The 24,465-nt window shown below is 42.4% G+C and overlaps 1 protein-coding gene across 1 annotated transcript in view; it reads left to right on the top strand.

The window, feature by feature from the left end:
- The window catches only part of LOC138285031 (otoancorin-like), a 489,250-nt gene that overhangs the window by 66,289 nt on the left and 398,496 nt on the right, over nt 1-24,465 (top strand). Inside the window, exons 4-7 of the mRNA XM_069224460.1 lie at nt 4,811-4,839; nt 5,740-5,894; nt 15,195-15,304; nt 20,406-20,521. Coding sequence (XP_069080561.1) covers nt 4,811-4,839; nt 5,740-5,894; nt 15,195-15,304; nt 20,406-20,521 — 410 coding nt within the window. The remainder of the gene's footprint in view (nt 1-4,810; nt 4,840-5,739; nt 5,895-15,194; nt 15,305-20,405; nt 20,522-24,465) is intronic.

Raw genomic sequence — 24,465 nt, forward strand, 5'->3', positions numbered from 1 at the left:
GTCTGCTCTCTCTTTGCTTCTCTTCCCGTCTCAATCATTATTTAGACTGATATACAATCTTCTCTGAACCCTCCCAGGGCTCAGGAACCCTTTCTCTCTGTACTCTTTTTTTGGGTCAGTAATTCTTCTTGACTGCACTCTCTCTGGGCTCAGTACCATACGTCTTTTCACCCGTCATGGGCCTAGAAGCAATTTTTCGCTGCACTCTCCATGAGTACCAAGGTTCCAGTTGCTCCTCCACGCTGCACGGGCTCAGAGATACATTCTTGTGCCTAAAGCGCTCTTTGGCACTTTGCTGTAAATTAGGTGATTTAGGAGCAAAATATGTATTCACTGCATTATAAATGTGACAAACCGGTAAGAAATGTAATGAAATTGTAAATATGTCAAATATATTTTGATTGTGAGATGCACAAGTAAATCCGGAAACTCATTTACCGCGCACCATTACTACCCTTCACTGCTCACAGCAATACCAATACATAGACCAGCACTTTCACTTGACGCAGTAATCTTGCTTCTCTGCACTTTCCCTCTTTTAAGCCACCTATCCTCATGGCACTCACTTTGGGTGCAGTAGCTTCCCCCTCTCCATTCTCCATAGCTACAATTCGCGCTGAATTCTTTAAATAAATGCTGGGGCCAAATGTTTTGTCCAGAAGCTCGCAGGCGCCGCTATAGAATGTCAGGTGACCAATACCAAGGTTGCTTAGTCTTGATTCCACCTCTTGCCTATTTCATCCACCCACAAGCACTTTTTGCCCCTTTATCTCATTCTTCCAGGTTCTTTTTTCATCCCTGCCTGCTCCCTTTATCATTGTTTTTTGCCTTTCTCCTCCTTCTTTGGCCCTCTTCTCTTTTTCCCTCTCTTGCTCAAGATCAAATTTGTTGCGGAAAAATAAGTGCCGCTCCCCACAAATGAGTGTTGGTGGACCCCACCTTCAACCATCAGCTCAAATTAAGCACTGGGTACAGCAACCCAATATCTCTGAAATGTCCATGGTCCCAGTACCCTCCATCCCTACACGTTCGATACACCTGATAACAATATGTCCCTGCACTCTATAGGTCCAGTAACATTTAATCTCTGCACTCTATCTAGGCCTCATCACATTTAATCTATATATCTCCCCATGTCTTGGAACCCTTTCTGTCTGTCTAATCTTAGGTCCAGTGACCCTTAGTCCCTGCTCTCTCTCTGGGTCCAGTAACATTTTTTTTGTTTACCAACTTTTATTGATTTATAAACATAAAAGCAAGTAGCAAAGTATAAGGCACATTTCATTATCACATTAGCACATTTGATTACAGACTCCTAGATGAACAGGTCCATGTTGCATTTAGTTAAGTTAGACTGTTCATGTGCAGGTAGTGCCCACCCACACATCCCAAATCTTAGGGAATTTGCTTCACAACCCCTTGCCTGGTAGATGGATCGTTCCATTTGAGCACACAAATCCATCCCCCTTCTCCACTGTTGTAGCGAGGGAGGGGTCTTGGACCCCCATCATCTAGCAATGTCCCATTTTGCAACAAGCAAGGCCGTGCCCACAAGTGTGCAAATTGCCCGGGTGCCCCCAATATCCTCCATCACGCCAAGCAGAGCAACCTTGGGGGAGGCCATCAAGATGAGATTAGGCAGAGTGGAGAGTTCATGTAGGATGTGTGCCCAGTATCGTTGGATCCTGGGGCAGGACCATGCTATGTGGAAGAAGTCCGCAGGCGAGTGAAGGCATCCATCACACTGAGAGTTCGGTTTGAGCCCAACACAAAAGAGTTGGGCTGGTGTCAGATAGGCACAGTGCACCTGGACCATACGCAGCCTTGTGGGGATTGCAAGAATGTGCTGAGCCATCAATATATCCCGCCAGTCCTCTGCTTCCAGGGGGCCGATCCAGGCCTCCCAATGGGCCCGTAAAGGCTGAAGGGGTGGAGAGGCGTTCAGTACAAGAGATCGGTAAATCTGTGACACCCCCCCACCCAAGTGCCCTATCATTGTCTTCTCCTCCATAGGACTGAATTTAGGTATCTGGGTACCATTGTTAATATGGGCATGTAGTGCATGCCTGAGCTGTAAAAAATTGTTTAATTGTGTCTGATTCAGGGTGTATGCCTCCTGGAGTTGCTGAAAAGACACCATGTGGGTACCCTCCCAGACATCTCCCACTGCTGTGATGCCTATGGCGTCCCAGCACAGGAAGCCCTCAAGGTTAGCAACTTCATGTAACCATGTTCCGCACCATAGCGGGGTGTGCTGGGTGTCTCAGCCCCACCACCTTGTCAGTTTCTGGGCCGTGTGCCATCCATGCAGGACCTGGCTGGTAATTTCGGGTGTAGCCCTGGGGAAGGGAGATCCATATAGCATATCCACAAGGCGTGTGAACGCCATTGTTCACAATTCTAAATGATAGGCTGGGTCATCCCATCCCCTGGTGAGCCATTCATTGATGGTGAGTGCCTGCACTGCCAAGTAATAAAGGTATAGATTAGACATAGCCAGACCGCCATCGCACACGCCACGCTGGCGTGTGTCCCACGATAGGACCTCCCGCCATATAAAGGAGCGGGCCACCGCATCCATCTCCCAAAACCAGTGTCGGGGAATCCGGATTTGAAGATTTTGGAGGACATACAGAAAACGGAGTAGGACCAACATTTTATATAGTGCTATACGACCCATGACGTTTAGCGGTAGGGTCTGCCATTTTCCCAGGTCCGCTCTCACTCTACGGGAGAGCGGGTTGAGATTGAGGGCCAGGTCATAGAGGGTTTGAGCGTGACTTTCATGCCAAGGTACGTGAAGCTTAATCGTCGGATAGGAATGGTCGTTGGCCAATCAATCAACGCTCGAGATTCCGAAAACCAGACCAGCTGAGATTTCGTAGAGTTCATTTTAAGGTCAGATGCCTCACCAAAAATACATATCAATTGAAGACACCTCCAGTAACATTTCATCTCTGCACACTCCCTAGGCACAATAAACTGTAATCTGGTTCTCTCTCTATATACAGGAACCATTTTTCTCTCTGCCCTCAATGGAGTCAATGATCTTTCCTTGACTCTTATTACCCCACCTCACTGCACTGCCATTGCCTTGGGCATGGACTCTGGTAAGCTACCTCTTCCCTATTTGTGATCTTTCTGAGTTATTACAACCACTCCCTTTGATCCCCAAAACAGAATCAAAGACCCCCACCTGTACTTTGATCTAAAGACCTTTGTCTCAGCCCCCCTGACTTTACCTCCCCTGAGCTTATGTCACTCTTTTAAAGGGCGGTCTGTGCCAAAAAGAAACTGGAATGTAACAGTATAAAAGTTTTGGCGTGTGTCTCCCATATAGCCTTAGAACCCGCCGTAGCGGGCTCTACCGGCTATTAAAGGCCCTCTCCTGCGTTAAAGGCCCGAGCCGAAGGCTCACAAGGGAGAGGGCATTTAATAGCAAGTAGAACCCGCTACGGCGGGTTCTAAGGCTATTAGAACATTCGGCCACTGAGGGCAGAATGTTCTATTAAATAAAACAAATTCCTCACGGAGCCCGAGGGGATTAAAATCCCCTCGGGCTCCGTGAGGCTTTGTTCACAGCTGTTGCTGTGAACAAAGCGAACATTGGAACGTTGGCACTGCCGGCTTTTACCGGCCAGTAAAAGCCCGCAGCACTCCATTGTTTTCAAATGAGCTGCCAACGTTCCAATGTTCTAATATAGCCGTTAAATACCCGAGCCGAAGGCGAGGGCATTTAACAAGGGAAAGGGCCTTTAATAGCCGGTAGAGCCCGCTACGGCGGGTTCTAAGGCTATTAGAACATTCTGCCACTCAGGGCAGAATGTTCTATTAAAAAAAACAAATTGCTCACGGAGCCCGAGGGGATTAAAATCCCCACGGGCTCCGTGAGGCTTTGTTCACAGCTGTTGCTGTGAACAAAGTGAACATTGGAATGTTGGCGCTGCGGGCTTTTACCGGCCAGTAAAAGCCCGCAGCACTCCATTGTTTTCAATGGAGCTGCCAACGTTCGAATGTTCTAATATAGGTTATTGCATGTTTTTATCAATTATTCGCATGTGTATTGTGCTTTCTACTATTAAGGCAGCACTATGCACATTTTCTTAATCTGGGCTCCTTTTCAGGCAGGTCTCGAAACCCACAGTGGTAGACGAGACCTATTGCTCACAATATATAGTTAGCAGGCTTTGGGTTCGCCCTTTTCAAATACTGACTTTCTTCAACCATCCTTTTTGCAGTCACTGTCAGTGGCGTAACGATACTTGAGGGGACGCCCTGCAAAGTCCCTGGATGAGGCCCCTTCCTTCCAGTCAGGCCCTGTGGCCTATGCACAGTGTACTGTGCTGAGGGCACCCACTGGAGCTCGAGGGCCCCCCTGCACCGTGGGGGCTGTGGGGGGGTTTGTCAAGCCAAAGGTCACTAGGTTGCAAGTTTGTCAATCATTTTCTTACTCAGCCCAGTAAAGTTTACCATTTAACTAATGCTATTGTCTGTTTGGGTGTATCCTTCTGCCTCCACTCAAGTGTTTGCATTAAACTGCATGAGGGACTGCTTTACAACTATAGCCCTCTCTGTTCACTCCTGCTGACTCCCTCAGATGTGTCTCCCTCTTGCTTTAGTACAATAATTCTAGACATTTTGGCTTTGCCAATGCCTGTATTTCTTAGTGTTTGGTTGTGTTGCCAAAAGAGAGAGTATGTCGAATCCTTAGTTAATGTGAAAACCATCTGCTGTTTTTCTTGGTAAACGCCCTGTAGGGCCTTATATTTCCACTGCTATCTAATGATGATTTCCTGTTCTCACCCTGCAGGTCAGAAGGCAGAAAATACCAACGCCAAGGTACTGCAATTTTATTATTAGCGTTTGTTCTTTGCTTTCCTTTTAAAACCCGATCTACTAGGATACAGCCTTTCTAACGCCCCTCGCTGGAAATTGCAGTATTTCATGTTTCGGTCTCACTGTCTGTGGGTGAGTTTTCTGTGGGTATTCATAGGTGGGCGCCAAAATAAAACGCTGAGCTTTCCTGTGTGACACGCAAGAGTTGATAACTCATCCCATACATTAATTGTCACTGTTATAAAGAACAGATGGTCACAAGGCCAAATGTGGCCTTTCGCAACTAAAGGTTGTTATTCCTACACTTGCCCGACGGACAACTTAGGTAAAAGACAACTATGTAACCGTCATAATGAGTAAAGGTCCAAAACATTTTCGAAAACAGAAAAGCACTCACCTCAAAATAAACACATAACTTAAGCAGTTAAAAGAATAAGAATGCATAATTCATGTTGGGTAACTACAGAGGAAGACCAAAACAAAGTGTTAAAACAGACTTCAAACAAAAACAGACAATTCAAGTATTTTTCAAAACGTCATCAAAACTTCCCCAGAGAGAACAGTGTGTTAACCATATGGAAATAATGTATATATTAATATATACAAATTAATTCCAAGAAAACGAAGCCTTATGCTTTTACCTGCGGACTTTACCTAGAACAGTGCACAAGTTTGTCTCTTAATTACTTAATTTTTAATTGTATTGAAACTTGAAACAGCTAACCTGTATTACACTCGTCTCCTATTTTACTAAAATACTGTTTGGGCTCAGCCCAACAATATCAAGTGATTTAGATACGTCATAAAACTCACCATAGCAACACTTCACGTCGTCACTCACACTACGACATGCATAAAAGAGAAACAAAATCTCACACATTCATCGCTCTTTTTTCTATGCAGGATCCTTGCAATCTCTGGGAAGGAATGATGAGACAACAACTCGCTAATAACTCTGTGATCATCGCAGCCTTTAACCGTGTAGATCTCTACACGATTTCAGAGAAATGTGTCGCCACTTTGAGCCCATTGTCCAACCTCACGCAATCGAGAAATCTGTAAGTATGCCTGAGAGAGCTGCACTGTGAGTGAGGCAGGAGGTACCATAAGAGAGCCGCATGAGTGCCTGTTTGTACGCAATGCGGGGACTGCCATTATCCCCACAGGAGGCAGAGTTGTGAGCATAAGAAGGAGCTACCAAAAGGGAATATCTAACACAACCCAGAGGACGCTCTGTGTATACCTTGAAGGAAATGATTATTGTGCCTTGAGAGAGAGAAAGCTACACCGTTGGAACGATGTAGGACAACAACAAGAAATAAGGAGAGTGATATGAATATACTGCAGTCGGATTGTAAGCGTGCTCCATAGGGGATAAAACATTGGTATTCTGCCAACATATTCATAAGAGATGCTAAAACAAACAGGCGGAGATCACCCAAACAGCCAGTTCAGTTCACAAATAGTCTATAAGCTCAGTTGTTCCTCATATATGTACTGTTCCACTGTGATTGTCATTTCATGTTGTAAAATAATTTTTACGAATTAAATCAGTTTACAAATGTTACCAGATCAAAAGAGGGAGAACAGAGGCAGACAGCCTTCTAACAGTGCTTAAACAAAGAGTACCTCACGGAAATAGGAAGACTAAGGCCCAATTTATACTTTTTTAGCGCCACATGTACGCTGCTTTTGAACGTAACAGCTGCCAAATGTACAAAATACAATTGTATTTTGTAAGTTTGCGCTGCTTTTGCGTAAAAAAATTACGCTAATGCGTAAAAAAGTATAAATATGGGTCTAAGTATGGGAACCTTTCTATGCTGGAAATTCACTTAATGCATTTTCTTGCTGCCACATGTATTCCATGTCAGAACAATTGTCATTTTTATGGGCAAATCACTTTTAAGGGAAAAAGGCCCTCACCCTGCAATAGTTGGCATGCTTTATCACAGGATCTCCTCCATGTTCGTATGGAGTCTTCAAACACAGGCAGGAACACCCAGGTAGAGAAGCTTGTAACCAGCGCTTAATTTGTGCTTGTTGTTTCCTGTGCTGAGCAACGGCACTTATTTGTGAGGGCTGGGGCTTATCCTTATGCCTCAAGCATTTGCTGCGAGCAAAAGACACATATGAAAGACGGAAGAAGGAAAAACTAAAAAGCGTCATAAAGGGAGAAAGTAGAACGTTGCAGGATGAGCTGAAGGGGCAGGGGTGGCCGTAAATGGATTGAAGAGGCCCGAGATGGCTTCAGGATTAGGCTGCCTCAGTATTCAGTGCTTGCAGATTTAATTACAGCAGCCTCCTGTTTAAGAGAAAGGCTTTGAGCACCAGCACCTCCTAATTTACAAATTAAGCACTGCTTGTAAGCCTCCAAGTATCGAATTATGTTACAATGAGGCTACATTGTTTTTAGGTGTCTTGATGTTTTCTGTTAGATGGGGACAGAGGAAAAATTAGATAGTTGGTCTATTAAACCTAACCCCTAACTGACGTCCAGAATTGTTTTCTCATCGCTGGCTGGGAAGACTAAAATGCTAATAGAAAGGAATGATTTGGCCCTGCCATGAGAACAACATGTTATAGCCCACAATCAAATTCTCTCAACATGGGTCCAGAGCATTTTTGTTTTCAGAAACAAATATTTATGTCAATATTGCCTCTGTTAGCGCCCTTTTACTATCAGGAATACATGAGGCAAGTGTGCAAAAGTTGAAAGTGTTGTTCTGGGAAGATGGCAGCCACATCTACGTGAATAACAGGGCTCTTGTTTTCTTTAAATACAGCAACAGGGGGAGGACCCAGTAGATAGTCAAACACCATGTAAATCACAAATTTATTAGGAACGCTGCAGCGTTCACAATCCAAATATATGCATTATGCATTCAGTCCATTGACTCCAGGAAACAGGTTTACATTCCAAATAATTTTTTTCTTGCATCTTTCACAATAAATGTCCAGCCCAACTTTCATCGGGGATCCCAATTCCCATGGTTTTTGTACGATTCTCCACATCAAGAGACTATGTAAGTGGGTTCATTCATTACTTTCTTCAACACTTTTCACCTTTGCATATTGACCTCTGGGACACTTGCACAGCAATAGGTAGTCAATAAAGGTTGTACTGGAACAGAGGACTTGGTTCTGAAGAAAGCCCCGGACCTAAGGGGGCATTTGATTCTGGACTGAAACATGTCTACCCCATAGTAGAGCCAAATTGTTCCTATTCAGTTCTCATTTAAATGATAACAACGGACAACAACAATAAATCTGTGGAGGTCAGTTAAGAGATATTTTTAATAGGCCCACAAAGCTAATGTTCCTTCTGTTCTCATCCAAAAAAACTCCAGGACAATTTAAACAAAATGGCCTCATTTTACCATACCTAAGCAGTTGGGCCTCTGACAGAAACAAAGGCATGTTTTTGTATTTATTACTTCCTTTGTGCAGAAGTTTAAAAGCACTGCAAAGTTCCTTGTACATCCAGCATCTTTCGGGCAAAAATAAAAGCGCCAAGATAACACTGGAGATTAATGTACCTGCTGGAGAGAGATCGGGGTTTCGTCTAGTGGTAGGTTTCACCAAGGTAGCAGAGTGGGTTAGAACTTATACAATGCAGATCACAGAGAAGTATTTTATGTGCAGTGGGTTACTGCTTTTTTCACAGAGATTTGTTTGTTACTGTGCAGTTCATAAGTTACAATTATAATATAGCACACTGAGCTATGAACTGCCATCAAAGAGCTGCATGCAAATTGCCTGGTTTATGTTAGAAAGTTATGTTTTTTTCCTGCAGTCTTAAATTATCTTTATGCTGCTAAAAAAAATACTTGCGTAGAAATGCATTTTTAATAATAAACTCAACCCTTGCGTTGCATTCTGAATCCTGAGTTTGTGATTCTCCACACCGGGCACTGTCAGAAAATGCCTACCAGTGTGGTTTGCATGTGAATCATACACCTTTCACGCCCCTGTAAAGTGATCAGACACCCTACACTGGTATCAGACTTGCTATAAAACAAATTAAATTAATAGCAGAGAGGCTATGGAAAGATGAGAGGCCCCTATGGTTTTACTTTCTTTACCCACCACATATTTATGTGAAAAAACCTTCTCAGATCTTATGTACCTAAAACATAAAAACAGAAATTACTTGGGAAATTTAGAATATGACCTGAGGATTCAGCTTTCCTAAATAAAACCAAACATCCAAACGTTAGTCACTGAGATGCAGCGTCAACTTTCCGATTACATTTTTTTTATTTTGCATTTTTTCAATATAGAATAAATATACCTTTAGTAATTTAAGTATTTGTTTGGTGTGTACCTGTTTGTGTATTGTTTTGTGAATTACTGTTTGAATGTTTGAATTTTGAATTGTACAAATTGCTTGGGGGTCCCCAGCTTCCAGTGGTGATCAAGTGTGGTCCTCAGGAGTTAAAAGGTTTAGAACCTCTGACATACATCAGTACTTGGGGCTTAAGAGCTCCCACGCTGCGGTATGCCCGCCTGTGTTGGAACAGCCCTACATGAGCGAGGAGGGGTTAGTATGATGTAACATGCCTAGGTGGGCGAGGGCTCTTCGTCCTTAAAACTGATCAGCTCATGATAATTACAAAACTTCTTCCTATGTGGATCACAAGAGACAGAAAGATAGTGCATTAATTGAATTACCAGCATTGTTTTGCATAGCACTCTTTGTTTAAGAAATGGGAAATAATGTTATCCACTTTCTATAGTTGAGCATGGTATGGCTACATAAATATAGGAAACAGCAAACACTTGTTTCACTTTATAAAGCTTTTCCTAATAACACCTATCTACTGCATTGTAAGATTCCTGTTCATGATTCAGTTAATTTCTGTCCTTACATATCTCTGAAGTCCATTTGCCTTCAATTATACTTAAACCTCTCTGTAGGGATAATGGAACTTAATTGCTGCCTCCTCCTAATTTCAAGGCAACTCCTGATACTGCTCTATTTACATTCTAATGCCTTTAGTTCTCCCTATCTGCTTGCCACAGAAAGGGCGTCTTCAGTATATAATTAAAGAAAAAGTGACCTTATGGGCTTTATTATGAACCCAATTGGTTATCCAGGTTGCTCACAGCCTATTTTTTTTTACATAACCTAATGTACTATGAGGCTATCTAGTTCTAAACTCATGTGGCAGGGCCACTTTCCGTCAGGTGATCCCCTAACCTCTTGCTTCTCATTCTCATAAGGGTGTTTTGAGAAGTAACACACATTTATTGGAATGAAGGTATACGACTGTCTGTTACACCACATGGTCACCATAAGGAGCATTTTCCTGTCCATGCTCACCCCAGTCAATATTTATTGCAAAAAAGAAACCTTGAGGAACCTTGAATAGACTCATATTGGAGTGGGATCTGGAATCAAAACCATGCATTTCTGTGACATTTAGATGCTGTTATCCCTACAAGGAGGTTTAAGTATATTGTTAATGTATATCTGACTTCAAAGAGCTTCTCTTTAACAAAATTGTTTCACTGAATCTTTTCAACACAAACAATTACATATACATATGTGTATTTTGGGACATTTTTCAGGAGTCCCACAATAGTTGGAGGTTAACGATTGTGCGGATATGAGCTTTTTACTACTGATGTCCCATGTATTAACTCTACTATTGGACCCAAAATTGAGCATCAACCTAATCATTTTAGCCCTTCACTCTTAGGGTAGTGAAGTCAAGTTGTCCTGGTCTTACTCGGGGAGGTGGTGAGTGTTACAGAGACTCAATACTCAACAAGCTAACCCATGCCAGTCAGTAATTCAAAGTCCAGCTAAGTATTTTTCCTTGGAAAACATTAAGGGGGATATTAACAAGAAAGTGGCACATTGGTTTGATGCGTCACTTTTCTTACATCGCTCCTGCCCCACCTAACAACACCATGGTTGCACTGTATTTGCAATACAGCACACCATGGCAGTCATTAGGACAATAGAGTCAACATTTTTGATGCTATTGTAGCACTTTGCTGCACTAGTGTCAATAAGTTTAACGCTAGTGTAGCAAAGCATAGGGAGGTCCATTGATTAAAATGAGTGTGTCATTTAAACACCTGCTCTGAGCAGTCGTTAAAAATGACAGAAAAAATGGTGCAGTAAAATGTTGTCAATATCACTGTACCATTTTTTCAGGATTTCCCTGCAGGGGAACGCCCCCCTTGCGAACATTATGCCTGGCACAGGCATAATGTGGCGCATTGGTTTACAAAGCGGAGAGGCGCAGGAGAAAGGCCTCCTTAACGCTGCCTTAGTGTAATAAAATGATGCTAGGGTAGCACAAGATGGCTTGAGGGGCTTGTAAATATACCCTTAAGTATTTTACTCAAAACACACATTACATAATGCAGTACATACAGTCTCAGCTGTAGCAAATTATACTCTACTATTTCTGTCAGTGATTATGAGGGAGGCAGCCAATGCTGCTCTCAGAGGACAAGCTCCTTGGGTATTTCTTTGCAGTAATCCTTGGTAAATACCTTGGGGAGGTCCCTTAAAGGGATTTGGTGGCTAGAGAGTCTCTAAGGGCTATCCACGGTGTTGTATGGGTCAGTGGGTTTCAAGACTCCCCCTCTAATGGTAGCAGTCCCTTACCTTCTTTGGCTTTCCGGGTGTACAGTACCTTATTGCTGTCTCACTTAGATCTTTGCTGATGCATACCTCACATGCAAGCATCAGTGGGTCCATGCAGCTCAGTGTCGTGTGCCTTCCCTGACCTATGTTTTTTCAAATAACAAGGGAACCTGAAAGTCACCCAGGACCTTGGGTAAGTTTGCATATAGAAAACACTGGTCCCACGGTAGATAAAATCACCATATGTTCAGAAGTAACAAATGGTTACTTTAATTAAGTCATATATCAAATAATAAGAAAAAGCATCAATGATGGTGCAGTGTGTGCGTGAGAATCATGCTCGATGCTGTTATGAATGTGATACACACAAGTAACAATACAGTGATCAAAAGATGTGTATCATTAAACAAGAACACCATTGTCCATTTCTAAATACCATCTTAAAAAGGGGTCTGTAATAATAGTCAACATTTCAATCCCCTAGAAAGTTAGGGGATCATCATCAGGTCTCAGGATGAGAAGCCCAAGTCAAGAAGAACAAGATACAAATGAAGAGTAAAAGCTTCTGAGAAAATGTAAAATGTGGCTGTCAGCTGTGAGTATAGGTGTTCCTTGAATCAGGATGTTGAGAAATAGTATCCAATACGGTAGTGAAAACACTGCCCACTATGGTGTAACTTGCAGAGCCTGGTGCCTCTAATTAGTATACCTCAAAACAGTAAGTGAATCTGCAATGTGCTAATTCCTGATGGAGTACAGCGAGAATCAGGACCAAAAGCTCCAAAGGGGAAGTGTGCAGGTGAGAATACTCCACGGTGGGGCGGGTCTCTGAAGGAGTACAGCACAAATAAATAGTATGTAGGGGTATTGTCTTCATAGAGTAAGCAATCAGTACTGCCAGTGAGCCAGTACTAGTCAGTGTAACTCCAGAACTATTACCACCCCCTTCCTTGATAACAGTAACAATGCAAGTTTCTGCCATCATATGGGAGAGAGGTGGCTCTGACTACAGTGCTGGATGATCTCCATATGGCAGGGGACATCACGTAGCACTGGTGCAGCTTGACCTGTCCACTGCTTTCGATATGGCGAACCACAAAATCTTCCTCTCCCACCTAGAGGAGGTGGGAGTGAAAGAACCGGCTTTAACGTGGCATAAGTCATATCTTGAGGGTAGATTACAGGCAATACATCTGCATCTCTATCGTTCAGCTTTTAAGTCAGTGATAAAGAGGATAACCTCAGGGCTCTGCTCTTAGCCCCACATTGTTCAGTGTCTATATTAGACTGTTAGCTCTTTTGATAAGATCACGTGGTTTATATTTCATCAACTAAGCATCACAATACGTCACTGAATATCATCTTTGAACAAACCACTGCTATATCGCAATCCTCTTCAATAATTTTATGTGGGAAATATTGCATTGGCAGAGGGGCTAATCTCTTAAATTCAACTGTGAAAAAACTTAAATCATGATTTCCTATGTAGGGAAACACAGACAACTCTTGCAGAGTGGCTTTTGGCCATCAGAGAGTAGCTTAGCCTCAGTAGTAGCAACTTCCATCCGGAATCTGGGAGTGGAAATGGACAGCAATCTTTCTCTTACATCCGATGTCATTACGTTTTCCACTTCGTGTTTCTCTTTGATGAGGCTGCCTTTGCTGTAGAATGAAGTGTAGGTCTTCCATTGCCAGATATGACAGATGGTTGCTGTTGGCGCAAAGAGAAGTTCTCATCAGAGCTTTGAATTGGCAGTCATCACAGAGGGGCAGAGTTTAAGCACAAACAGGTCTGCTTGCAACATAAGTTGCCCAAACTTCAGGGTTTTCCCATTTTCATCTTGAAGAAGCTTCCACTGATGCCAGCCAAGGGTCCAGGACCTGGTAGGCATCTCTTGGGGATCACAACTCACTCCAGTAGAGGCCAGCAGCTAGGGTCGGTCAGCTCTAAACAGGTCCAGTTGCAGCGGGTCAGCTCAGTAGTTGCAAGGAGGCCTTTGGAGCTTGTTGAGCCACTGTGTCTCTCACATAAAGTCAGCCAACTGACTGCTTGAGTCATTCTGGGTAGCATGGGATGAATGCAAGCTGGTCCAATCTTCCTTCTCAGACAGCAAGGCAGCCTTTCAAGCAGCAAGGCAGACCTCTGGTAGCAAGATAGTCCTTCTTCTGAATCATCTATAGGTCCAGGAGGGTTCTGAAGAGTGGCTCTGGAGGTCCAATATTTATACCTGACACCAGACTTTGTGTAGGGGACTTCTACCCCTACCACTGGTTCTGAAAAGTTATTTCCCTTCCTCTGCCAAGTCTCTAAACTGTCTGGTGTGACAAAAGGCAGGGCAGGCCTGGTTTCAGATTCCTTTGTCTATGCTGTAGGCAAAGCACTTTGAAGTGTAAGTGGGGCTAGGTACAGCCACTCTGAAGTCATCCTGCCAGAATGACCCAGCCTATCTACTTATAAGCCCCCTTGTCTCACTGTCTTGCAGCTATACACAAACACCAACAGTAGAGCCATTCACGGCCATGGGACTCAGGACACTGGCAGAAAGGCACAGTTGGTTGGGACAAGAAAATTCCAACTTTCCAAAAGTGGCATTTTAGAAATGTGACTTAAAATCCAACCTTACCATTAGAGGGGGCTTTAAATTAATCACAAGCCATTTGATTGTAAACAGAATATTACTGTCTGCTCCGAATCTGAAGTTAGCACTTATTAAATATGATAAGGTAACCCAGAGTTACTCAATGGGAGCGATAGGCCTTATAACAGGGAAAAATTACGTTGGGAGTTTTCCACTGTTAGGACATGTAAAACATAAGTACATGCGCCCTACTTTGTAAATACAAAGCATCCTGCCCTATGAGACTTTAGGTCTAACTTAGAAGGGACTTATATGTATTATTAAAAAGGAAAGTTTAGGCCTGCGAAAAGGTGTATTTTGCCACGTTGAAATAGCAGTTTAAAGGACTGAGACATGATTTAAAATGCTACTATATTGGGTGGCACAACGAGTGCTGCTGCCCACTAGGATCATCTAATTTACAGGTCCTGGGTACATGAAGGACAATTGACCAGGGACTTACAAGTGAATTAAATGTACCAATTTTGTATATGCCAATTGTACCATATTTTAGGGAGAGAGCACAAGTACTTTACCACTAATTTGCAGGGAAAAAGTGCACGTAGTCTTCATGCCAAAAATATTGGGTTGAGCACTAGACTGTAAATATCTGGGCATGGTCCAGCAATATACATCCCTATATAGACTCATATGAATTGGGTGAAAGATTTCACTGAAAATACTGTCTCCTTAGATTAAAACATTGGATAGTTGCCATTAGCTTGTGACTGATAATGGTATTGGACACTGATTGCTCCCTATTTGAAGTTAGCACCTATTAAATATAATAAGGTAACCCAAAGTTACTCAATGGGAGAGATAGGCCTTATAACAGGGAAAAATGACTTTTGGAGTTTTCCACTGTTCATTAGCAGTGACGGCCAAATTTCACAGTAATGTGTAGGTTATTTGTTTGAAACTAGCATAAAAAGTTTACAAGGTCTGTGAGGTTGAAGCTAAATGAACTGGTCTCTCTATGCAGTTTGGTCTAGACTCATAAGGTACCTATCTAAACCTGCAACAGGGTTAATAACTCATCGGTTCCATCCCACCCCTTGTATTTCCACTTTGGGAGGGGATTAGTATTTCATTCTAGCTTGATCAAATCTAAGAACATTTTTTTTTCTGTGCAGGGTAAAACTGATCGTCCCCGACTATGACAAAATGAACCCAGGGTCCAGGGTTGCTATTTTCAAATGGATTGAAGCGATTCACACTGTCAAATCATCATCAGACACCAAGGGTAAGAAGAGTCTAAATATATGTATAGTAGCTGAGTGATGTAGTAAGCATGTGAACTATTGACTCAAAACAAAGTTGCACATTGCTACAGTGAGACGTGATCTTCCCTGAGCGTTCTAATGCTATTCCAGATGTGTCAATACACTTCTGATTCTGAGATTAATGTAAAAGGACTTATTAGAATTTACAGAAAGAGAAAGGTCATGACCCAATGGGTGCATGATCTGCACTTAAGGCATCAGTATTAAGGGCAGAGATCCACAGAGTTAGTGCTTGCTCACTGTTTAGATTTTTATATACTTGCCTTTCACAGAGGAGAGGTTTGGCACCTGTCTTTCAGGAAACGTTTGGATTCACACTTTATAGTTCAATGTTCTACAAGAAAGGGTTATCTTCCATCAGTCCATGAAAGGAGGTGTGTATTTGTTCTATCTAATTACCTGCTAGATTCTAAAATATCTTAGCTTAGGTTTATTCTGCATGGCAATAAAATATTTGGTCCCAGTAACAACATTGTCTACATGGTTAAAGGCAGATTCTGTTCTCCAATCCAAGACAAACTTTGAACTCTGCAGCGAAGATCACCATGATGTTGAAAAAACCTTCAGCACATACGATGCCTTTGAATAATACATCAGTGACACTAATGATGATTACTATGGCCCTCATTATAACCCTGGCGGTCCAAGACTGCCAGGGCTGTTTTGGCTGAAGCACCGCCAACAGGCTGGCGGTGCTTCAGAGGGGATTATGACCGCGGCGGTAGCAAGTCCCCGACCAGTTTGAGCCGCCAGGAAAAGGCTAGCGGTGTGGGGAGTCACGGGGCCCCTGGGGGCCCCATGCAGCTTTTCACTGTCTGCAATGCAGACAGTGAAAAGCGCGACGGGTGCAACTGCACCCGTCGCACGGCCGCAACACCGCCGGCTCCATTTGGAGCCGGCTCCTATGTTGCGGCCGCCGGCCCAGCAGGGATCTCATAATGACCGCGGCGGGGGTGCCGCGGTCAGATCTTGGCGGGCGGCTGTAGCCCCCTGCCAAGGTCATAATGATGGCCCTAAGTTTCTTTTCTTTTTTCTTGTTTGTATTTATGAAAAGGGAAACATTTCTTTCAAAAACTAAAGTGCATATTACCTCGATGAATAAGGTGAAAGTTTACACTACATGGCATCAAATTCATGATGTCACTAAATAGTATTACCTGTGCAGCTCTAATGAGATTTTATCTTCCAGGCCCTTCAATACTTATTTGCATTACAGAATATTGCATCCTGGCTTAGGGGAAATGTATTCTAAATGCTCAGCCAATACTTGGTCTTGCAGCAGAAGATATCCTTACTTTAAGAGTTTATTAGCCAGACTAGGCCAACCCTTGAACTCACTATAAAATCGCAAAGAGGGATGAATGGAAAGTGTGTGCCCACATCTGTCTAACCATTGGTACCACTGAAAAATAAAAACAGTAGGGATGAGAAGAGATTTTGTTTTCCACTTCCAATTAATTCTTGGTTTTGCCCTAGAATGTTTGATCTATGAATAATGAAAGATTTTAATCTCTACACCCACCCTCTCTATTGATTATTACGTTTAGTGGTGAACCAGAGTATGTTTCCCATGCTCAACCAATCCATGGCCTCTCTATAACAAATCGTCTTTGGGGTTTAGAGGAAAGTTAAATCAGACTTTCTACTCACTTCTTGAATTACCTCTCATCAGACAATAACCTTTGGTGCCTGAGAATAGTCTGTGCCCTTCAATTCCTTGGCTGCTTATCTCTTCTATGCAAGACAGTGCAGTTTCCATGCCTAAATAATCCCAACAAGTATCTAGATGGTACTTTTGGGGGTAGTCAAGAAAGATTTCTAAACGATGCCATCTAAGTTGTGCCCTCTCTTTAGAAGATCAACCCTAATGTGAGAGAAGAGTTCAGACACCACACCTATTCAGTCTTTTAGCTGGAAAATTCAGCTTTACAGTGATACAGTCCATCTCCATAGTAAACCAATTGTTTGCTTCTGCCTACAGGTTTCTTTTGAGAAGCTCACAATGATGTTTAGTTGGCATGCCTATTGAACCTGGTAATCTAAGAGTAATTAACTCAGAATTGTAAGATGATTCAGTCAACATGCCCAACTAGATGTTACTCTCAAAAGTCTCACTGTTGTGTAAGAGTTGTATGTTTATTTAATGCCCATTCAGCCATCAGTCTTAATGCAAATAATCATTAATAGGAATTGGATAGAGTTGCCATGCCATGCTGAATTCATACTGCATCTCTATACATGTGTATGTATACATCTACCACTGCTCTCTTTATGGCTGGACTGACTTTATAGCAAAATGGAAAGAAGGGGTTTTTACAGAATAACCCAGACTTCCCATTCATCCAGTTTGTTGTCTCTATGTTTCAGTTCTAGAGAGTGAAATTAAGTTCAGTCTCCTTGATCATCCACACTGTGGCCTAAGTATAGGAGATCGAAAACAGTTGGGTATTCGCAAGGTTTTTCATAGGAGCACATCATTTTTTGTTTGTATCTTATGAGATCTTTTCAGTAAATAGATGACTCATTCTCTATTCCCACCTATTCTTCAATTGCATTGTGGAATAACTTTATTAAGCAAGTGCAACAAAACATCAGTCACCAGTCAAATCTATATTTTTCTCATTTTGTTTGAAGGATTAATCCAAAAACATCTGAAACACATCAACAGTGTAATTTTCATATATCAGGATATCTTGTGAGCTAAAACAGGAAATGCTGTTCATCATGTCCATTAAATGTGTGGTCTTAGTCTAAAGAATCAGTTTTCAGTTAGGATTTGAGTGCATTCATGAAAACTTGATCTTAATCTACATCTGAAGGTTTGACCTAGGATTAAGTGGAGCATTAAGCCTCTGTCCCCATGTTTGTTTATGTTTGCTTTGAGAGAGACAGGTTGTTTAGGGCTTCATACAGAGCTGGGCAACCTGAAGGTAATATTCTGTGGAAATATCTTAAAAGGAGACCTTTTTCAGACTTTGAGTTGACCTTCACGAGAAGCACAAAACAAGGGTAAAACCTGACCAACTGTGCAGACTAACAGTGGCAATTTAGCATCAGACCTATAGAGAGGGAAATTGTCACAATACACATGTAAAATGGTGTCTTTCATGAATCAATTGTAGTAGTTTAAAGGGAGAACCAGCCTCGTGATGTTTCATATTTTAGTAGAAAGTTATAAACTGTGACTTTAAGTGGAAACTGCCATCCTCTTTGGCCCCCACTACTAAGTCTAAGAGGAAATCAAATTCCACTAATATTTAGTTTTAGTTTCCTGTGCATGGAAGCGAGAAATACTTAGCCTTCACCTTTAAAAGCCTTGCAGGTAGGAGCCAGCAAACTAATAGATCATTTCAGGCCAAGCCTGCATTTAGGTAGCTGGAAAGGGGAGCCTGTGTTTTATATATATATATATATATATATATATATATATATATATATATATATATATATATATATATGCACATATACTGGAAGATGCAGGATCACAAGAATGCACAGCCAGCCAGGGCAAAAATCTGGATCCCAAAGGATACAATGAGTCACAAGAAAATGTAATATCCAAGAAAGAAGTGACTCAAACAGATGATCTCACTAAAGAACAAAAATATATTTCTACTACAACGTTTCAGCTTCCGCCTTCCTCAGGTAGTACAAGATTGTTTGCTTAGTGGCCGCACAGCTGACACTGGTGGATTTTCAAAAAGCATCATGAGTGAAGATTCCAATCGGAATGTGGAATCAATGCAGTCCTGAGAACTCTTCAGATATGCAGAAATCAAGTGGTATTGTCAGTGATGTTCAGTCCATCTGGATGCAGTGATTTTAAACTGTACATCCAGAAATGTTCTCTGATGTCCAGTAGTTCTTCCTTTAAAACATGTACCACAGGGAAAATCTTCAAATCTGATAGTAAATGGTCCACAAGGATAAAATGGTTGGCGACAGGCTGGTCAAGTTTCTTGTTAATTATTGCTGATTTGTGGTTCCTGAATCGTGTACGGAGGTCATTCACAGTTTGACCTGCATATTGTTTTTTACAGCTTTGACATTGGCAATTTTTCACAAGTAGATAGTAAGGGAAAAGTTGTTTGTATTATATTTCTGTAGTTGGGAGCTGATGGATGATAGTCAATCACAAAAAGGATTCTGTCACTTTTGTTTCTTCTGTTGTTATTCCAAATAAATGCTTCCCTGGGTAACTGCAAAGACTTGTCAATTTGTTGCAGAATGATATGCAGAGGATAGCCTCGCTTTTTAAATAATCTGTCAAGCTCCTGTAGATGGTCTTTACAAGTGTCTTCATTGCTGCAGAAGCGTCTTATTCTGAGTGCTTGGCTGTAGATGATGCTGAGTTTAGTGTGGCGTGGGTGACATGAGGTCCAGTTTAGATACAAATGAGCATCTGTAGACTTGTGGTACAGATCAGTTATAATTTTTTGTTCATGAATGGTGAGTAACACATCCAGAAAAGGGCGATGACTCTTCTGTTTAGTATTGCTGCCAGTGAATTTGATGGTAGCATGGATACTGTTGATAAAAGCTGTAAATTGCTCAAGTGTTCTGCTTCGTGCATTCCATATTATAAATATGTCATCAATGTATCATAGCCATACCAGTGGTTTGATATTAGAACTCGCAAGTATATAGTCCTCCAGTTTTCCCATGAAGATATTTGCATAGGAAGGAGCCATCCGAGTGCCCATTGATGTCCCTTGCATCTGCAAATAGTGTTTACCATTGAAGGTAAAATTGTTGGATTTAAGGATAACTCTTGCAAAGTTGGTAAGTAACTTGTTGATGGTTTTTTCACAGTTCTTTTAATAAGAGCTTCAGATAATGCCATAAGCCCATCATCATGTGGTATATTGGTGTATAATGATCTAACATCAAATGTTCTTTAGTGAGATCATCTGTTTGAGTCACTTCTTTCATATATATATATATATATATATATATATATATATATATATATATATACATATATTATATTATAACTGTTCTTATATATATATATTATTTCTGTTCTTACTTTTACAATATCCATCATTTGGTTGTACACAGGGAAAGATGGCAAGACTTCCTGGATCACATCTGATGCACTAACCTTTCTGGACCGCTTCATGCTCCAGGCTCCGATATCCACTCTGTCAACTGTAGCAAGTATGGAAAAGAGTGCAGTAAGTACCACTTAAGTAAATATATGAGTAGATTAGACAGGAGGACAAGATGATACCTGCCACTGGGAAGCGACATTTCCATCCTGGAATTTCCTTTCAGAGACAGCTGTTTTTCTAATAACTGCTTTCGTGGAGCCTTTCAACTCCACCTATTGGATTAAATAATCAAATTAAATATGGTGCAGTGGTAGTATATTTAAGCAGATAGACACATCTTTACTTAGAAGACCAGTGGAATGTGGACAGAATGGAGACAGTGGAGGTGAGAACCAGGTAGGAAATAGTAGCAGGAACACTACAGACATAGACATAGAGAGGATGAGAAACAGGAGAGGCATCATGGGAGTAAACTGACCCAGTTAAAGCAGGAGGGAGACGTTCAGGGCTAGGCACAGAGAAGGGAGATAAGACCATACTAGAGATGTTTACAATGCAAGCTGAGGATAGAATAGAAAATCATATATGTAGGTGAGGAAAAGTTTAGAGTAGAGCAATAGTAAAGGAAACATGGAATTTGGGTTGTATTTCCAAAGGGAGAACATTAAGGGGCAGTTTTAAGAAAAGTGGTGCTATACTCAGTGCAGCGCCACTTTTCTTGCGCCCCTTAGCGCCCACCTACTGCCACCATGTATGCGCCGAATTTAAAATATGGCGCACCATGGCGCAGGTTGGGTCAATAGCATCAGTTTGGTTTTTTGCTATTGATGTACTCTGCAGGATAGCACCAACATTTTGGTGCTACTCCTGCAGAGTACATAGGGGCCCATTATAGATAATGGTATGCCCCCTCCTAATGCCTGCTCTGAGCAGGCCTTAAAAGTGCTGAAAAAAATGGTGCACGGAAATCTCTTAGATTTCTTTGCACTATTTGTTTTGCCCCACTAGCGGGGGAACGCCACCTTACATACATTACGCCTGGCACAGGCATAATGTGGTGCAAGGGTTTACAAAGTGGCACAATGCATGCATTGCACCATTTTGTAAATATGGCTCGGGAAAAATGCCACTTTAGTGCCACGTTAGCATAAAAAAAATTACACTGTGGCGGTGTTAAGGTGGCACTAGGGGCACTTAAATTTGACCCTAATAATATGGATGTTAGTTGCTATCTAGAGAGGAGAGCAGAGCCAAACGCATTCTGATGTGGGTAAGGTTATAATGAGGTGGGTAAATGGAAAATATTTGTATTGGGCAATGGTTGAGGTTGGACAGGGCAGGATGTTGATTGGTACATGTAACCATATTTTTAGGTATGTGTTGGTGGGTGAAAAGACAAGTTCAGACCTGGCCCTAAGAGTTTATGGATTAAGAGGCACAGTGTGAGGCAATGTGGAGTCAGGTGACTGTAGACTGTTTTGTCAAAATGTGATGATATATGTCTTGCATCAGCATGTTCAGGTGAATAGTTGGACAACTACTACTATTACTAGCTTGATTACCACATCTCAACAGCACTATTCACAGTGTGCCTGATTCACCGAGGGCCTCTGCACTATTGGCGGAGGCCCTGCATTCATGGTGGGGGGCCCCTACTTATGATGGGTGCCCGCACTTGAGGTAGGACCACCACAAAGCAGTTACTCATAGTGGAGCCCCTGCCACGACTGCAGGGCCTGTGCCACGAGTGTGGAGGCCCTTTGTGAATTGGCCCCAGTATTACAAAATAAAACACCCTTGGAGAAGCCCATATAAGCCTGATACATTTTTAATGCCAAAAATGTTAGAAAGTTATTCAAAGTGCAACTTCGCTAAACAACGGACCAGTGCTTCTCCGTGCGACTTTACAAAACTACTTGGTTTTATTTTTCACCTCCTTTTATGCTATATGATAGCAAGCAAAGGTTATAACATGCGATCAAACAGAAGCATCAAGATAGCTGCTAGCAAGCAGATGCCTACCTCTTCTCCTAAGAAGAATGTGAAAATTCCTTGAGAAGGAGATGCAGCAGGGTGCGGTAAAACAGTGACCTTCCTAAATGCATCCTTTCTCGCAGATTTACACCAATTTCAAAATGAGGCTTCACTTACATGAACCAGCTGGTTAAATGTATCGGCCTGATTCATAAAGACACCTTACAGTTCACATTAATTTGTAGAAGCAGGAATTCCGCTGAGTTGATAAAAAACTTCTCGGAATTCCGTGGAGGCAGAGTTGCTACAGAATGGCCCCCTTTTCTGAATGCGCCTGATCTCAGAAGCGCTAAGTAGGGTCAGGCATGGTTTGCCAGGCCCGACCCTAATTAGAGCTCCCGAGATCAGGCGTATTCAGGAGAAGGCTGTAAGCAGTGAAAGCTTGTAGGAGGCTGGCCTGGTTTATAGTGGGTACCTAAGGCACTTACACCTTAAATCAGGTCCAGTTATCCCTTATTAGTGAAATGTAGACAGTGTTCTAGCAGCTTAGGCTGTCTAGAGGTAGCTGTAGCAGAGCAGCTTAGGCTGAACTAGGACACATGCAAAGCTCCTGCAATACCACTATAGTTATACAGTACTTGTACACAATAAAAGACAATACTCAGTGTCACCAAAAATAAAGGTACTTTATTTTAGTGACACAAGGCCAAAAACATCTTAGAGACAATACTCCTTCTTGAGGTAAGTATTGTACACAATATATACTCTAGAGACCAAAATCAGGTAAGTAAATAGTCATAAAATAGTGCAAACAGTAGAAAATAAAATAGAATGCAATATGCTTAGGGGCAGTGTAGGAAAGTACCATCTTGCCTGGCATGTTACCCCCATTTTTCACTGTATATATGTTGTTTTAGTTGTATGTGTCACTGGGACCCTGCCAGCCAGGGCCCCAGTTCTCATAAGTGTGCCCTGAATGTGTTACCTGTGTTATGACTAACTGTCTCACTGAGGCTCTGCTATCCAGAACCTCAGTGGTTATGCTCTCTCATTTCTTTCAAATTGTCACTAACAGGCTAGTGACCAATTTTACCAATTTACATTGGCATACTGGAACACCCTTATAATTCCCTAGTATATGGTACTGAGGTACCCAGGGTTTTGGGGTTACAGGAGATCCCTATGGGCTGCAGCATTTCTTTTGCCACCCATAGGGAGCTCTGACAATTCTTACACAGGCCTGCCACTGCAGCCTGAGTGAAATAACGTCACGTTATTTCACAGCCATTTACCACTGCAATTAAGTAACTTATAAGTCACCTATATGTCTAACATTTACCTGGTAAAGGTTAGGTGCAAAGTTACTTAGGGGCATATTTATACTCCGTTTGCGCCAAAAAACTAACTCCATATTTATACTTTGGCGTTAGACGCGTCTAGCGCCAAAGTTCATGGAGTTAGCGTAATTTTTTGGCGTGAACACCTTCCTTGCGTTAATGATATGCAAGGTAGGCGTTCCCGTCTTAAAAAATGACTGCGATGCATATGCGTCGTATTTATTCTCCCGGGCAAAAATGACGCCCGGGAGTGGGCGGGTCTAAAAAACCCGCATTTGCGCCGGATTTCAGCGCCTGGGTCAGGGCAGGCGTTAAGGGACCTGTGGGCTCAGAATGAGCCCAGAGGTGCCCTCCCAAGCCCCCAGGGACACCCCCTGCCACCCTTGCCCACCCCAGGAGGACACCCAAGGATGGAGGGACCCACCCCAGGGACATTAAGGTAAGTCCAGGTAAGTATTTTTTTTTATTTTTTTTTGTGGCATAGGGGGGCCTGATTTGTGCCCCCCTACATGCCACTATGCCCAATGACCATGCCCAGGGGACAGAGGTCCCCTGGGCATGGCCATTGGGCAAGGGGGCATGACTCCTGTCTTTGCTAAGACAGGAGTCATTTCAATGGGGGATGGGCGTCGTAAAAAAATGACGCAAATCGGGTTGTGGCGAATTTTTTGCCTCAGCCTGACTTGCACCATTTCTGGACGCCCATACGCCATTTTCCCACTACGCCGGCGCTGCCTGGTGTACGTCGTTTTTTTT

This window comes from Pleurodeles waltl, chromosome 3_1, assembly GCF_031143425.1.
Source record: "Pleurodeles waltl isolate 20211129_DDA chromosome 3_1, aPleWal1.hap1.20221129, whole genome shotgun sequence".
Lineage (NCBI taxonomy): Eukaryota > Metazoa > Chordata > Amphibia > Caudata > Salamandridae > Pleurodeles > Pleurodeles waltl.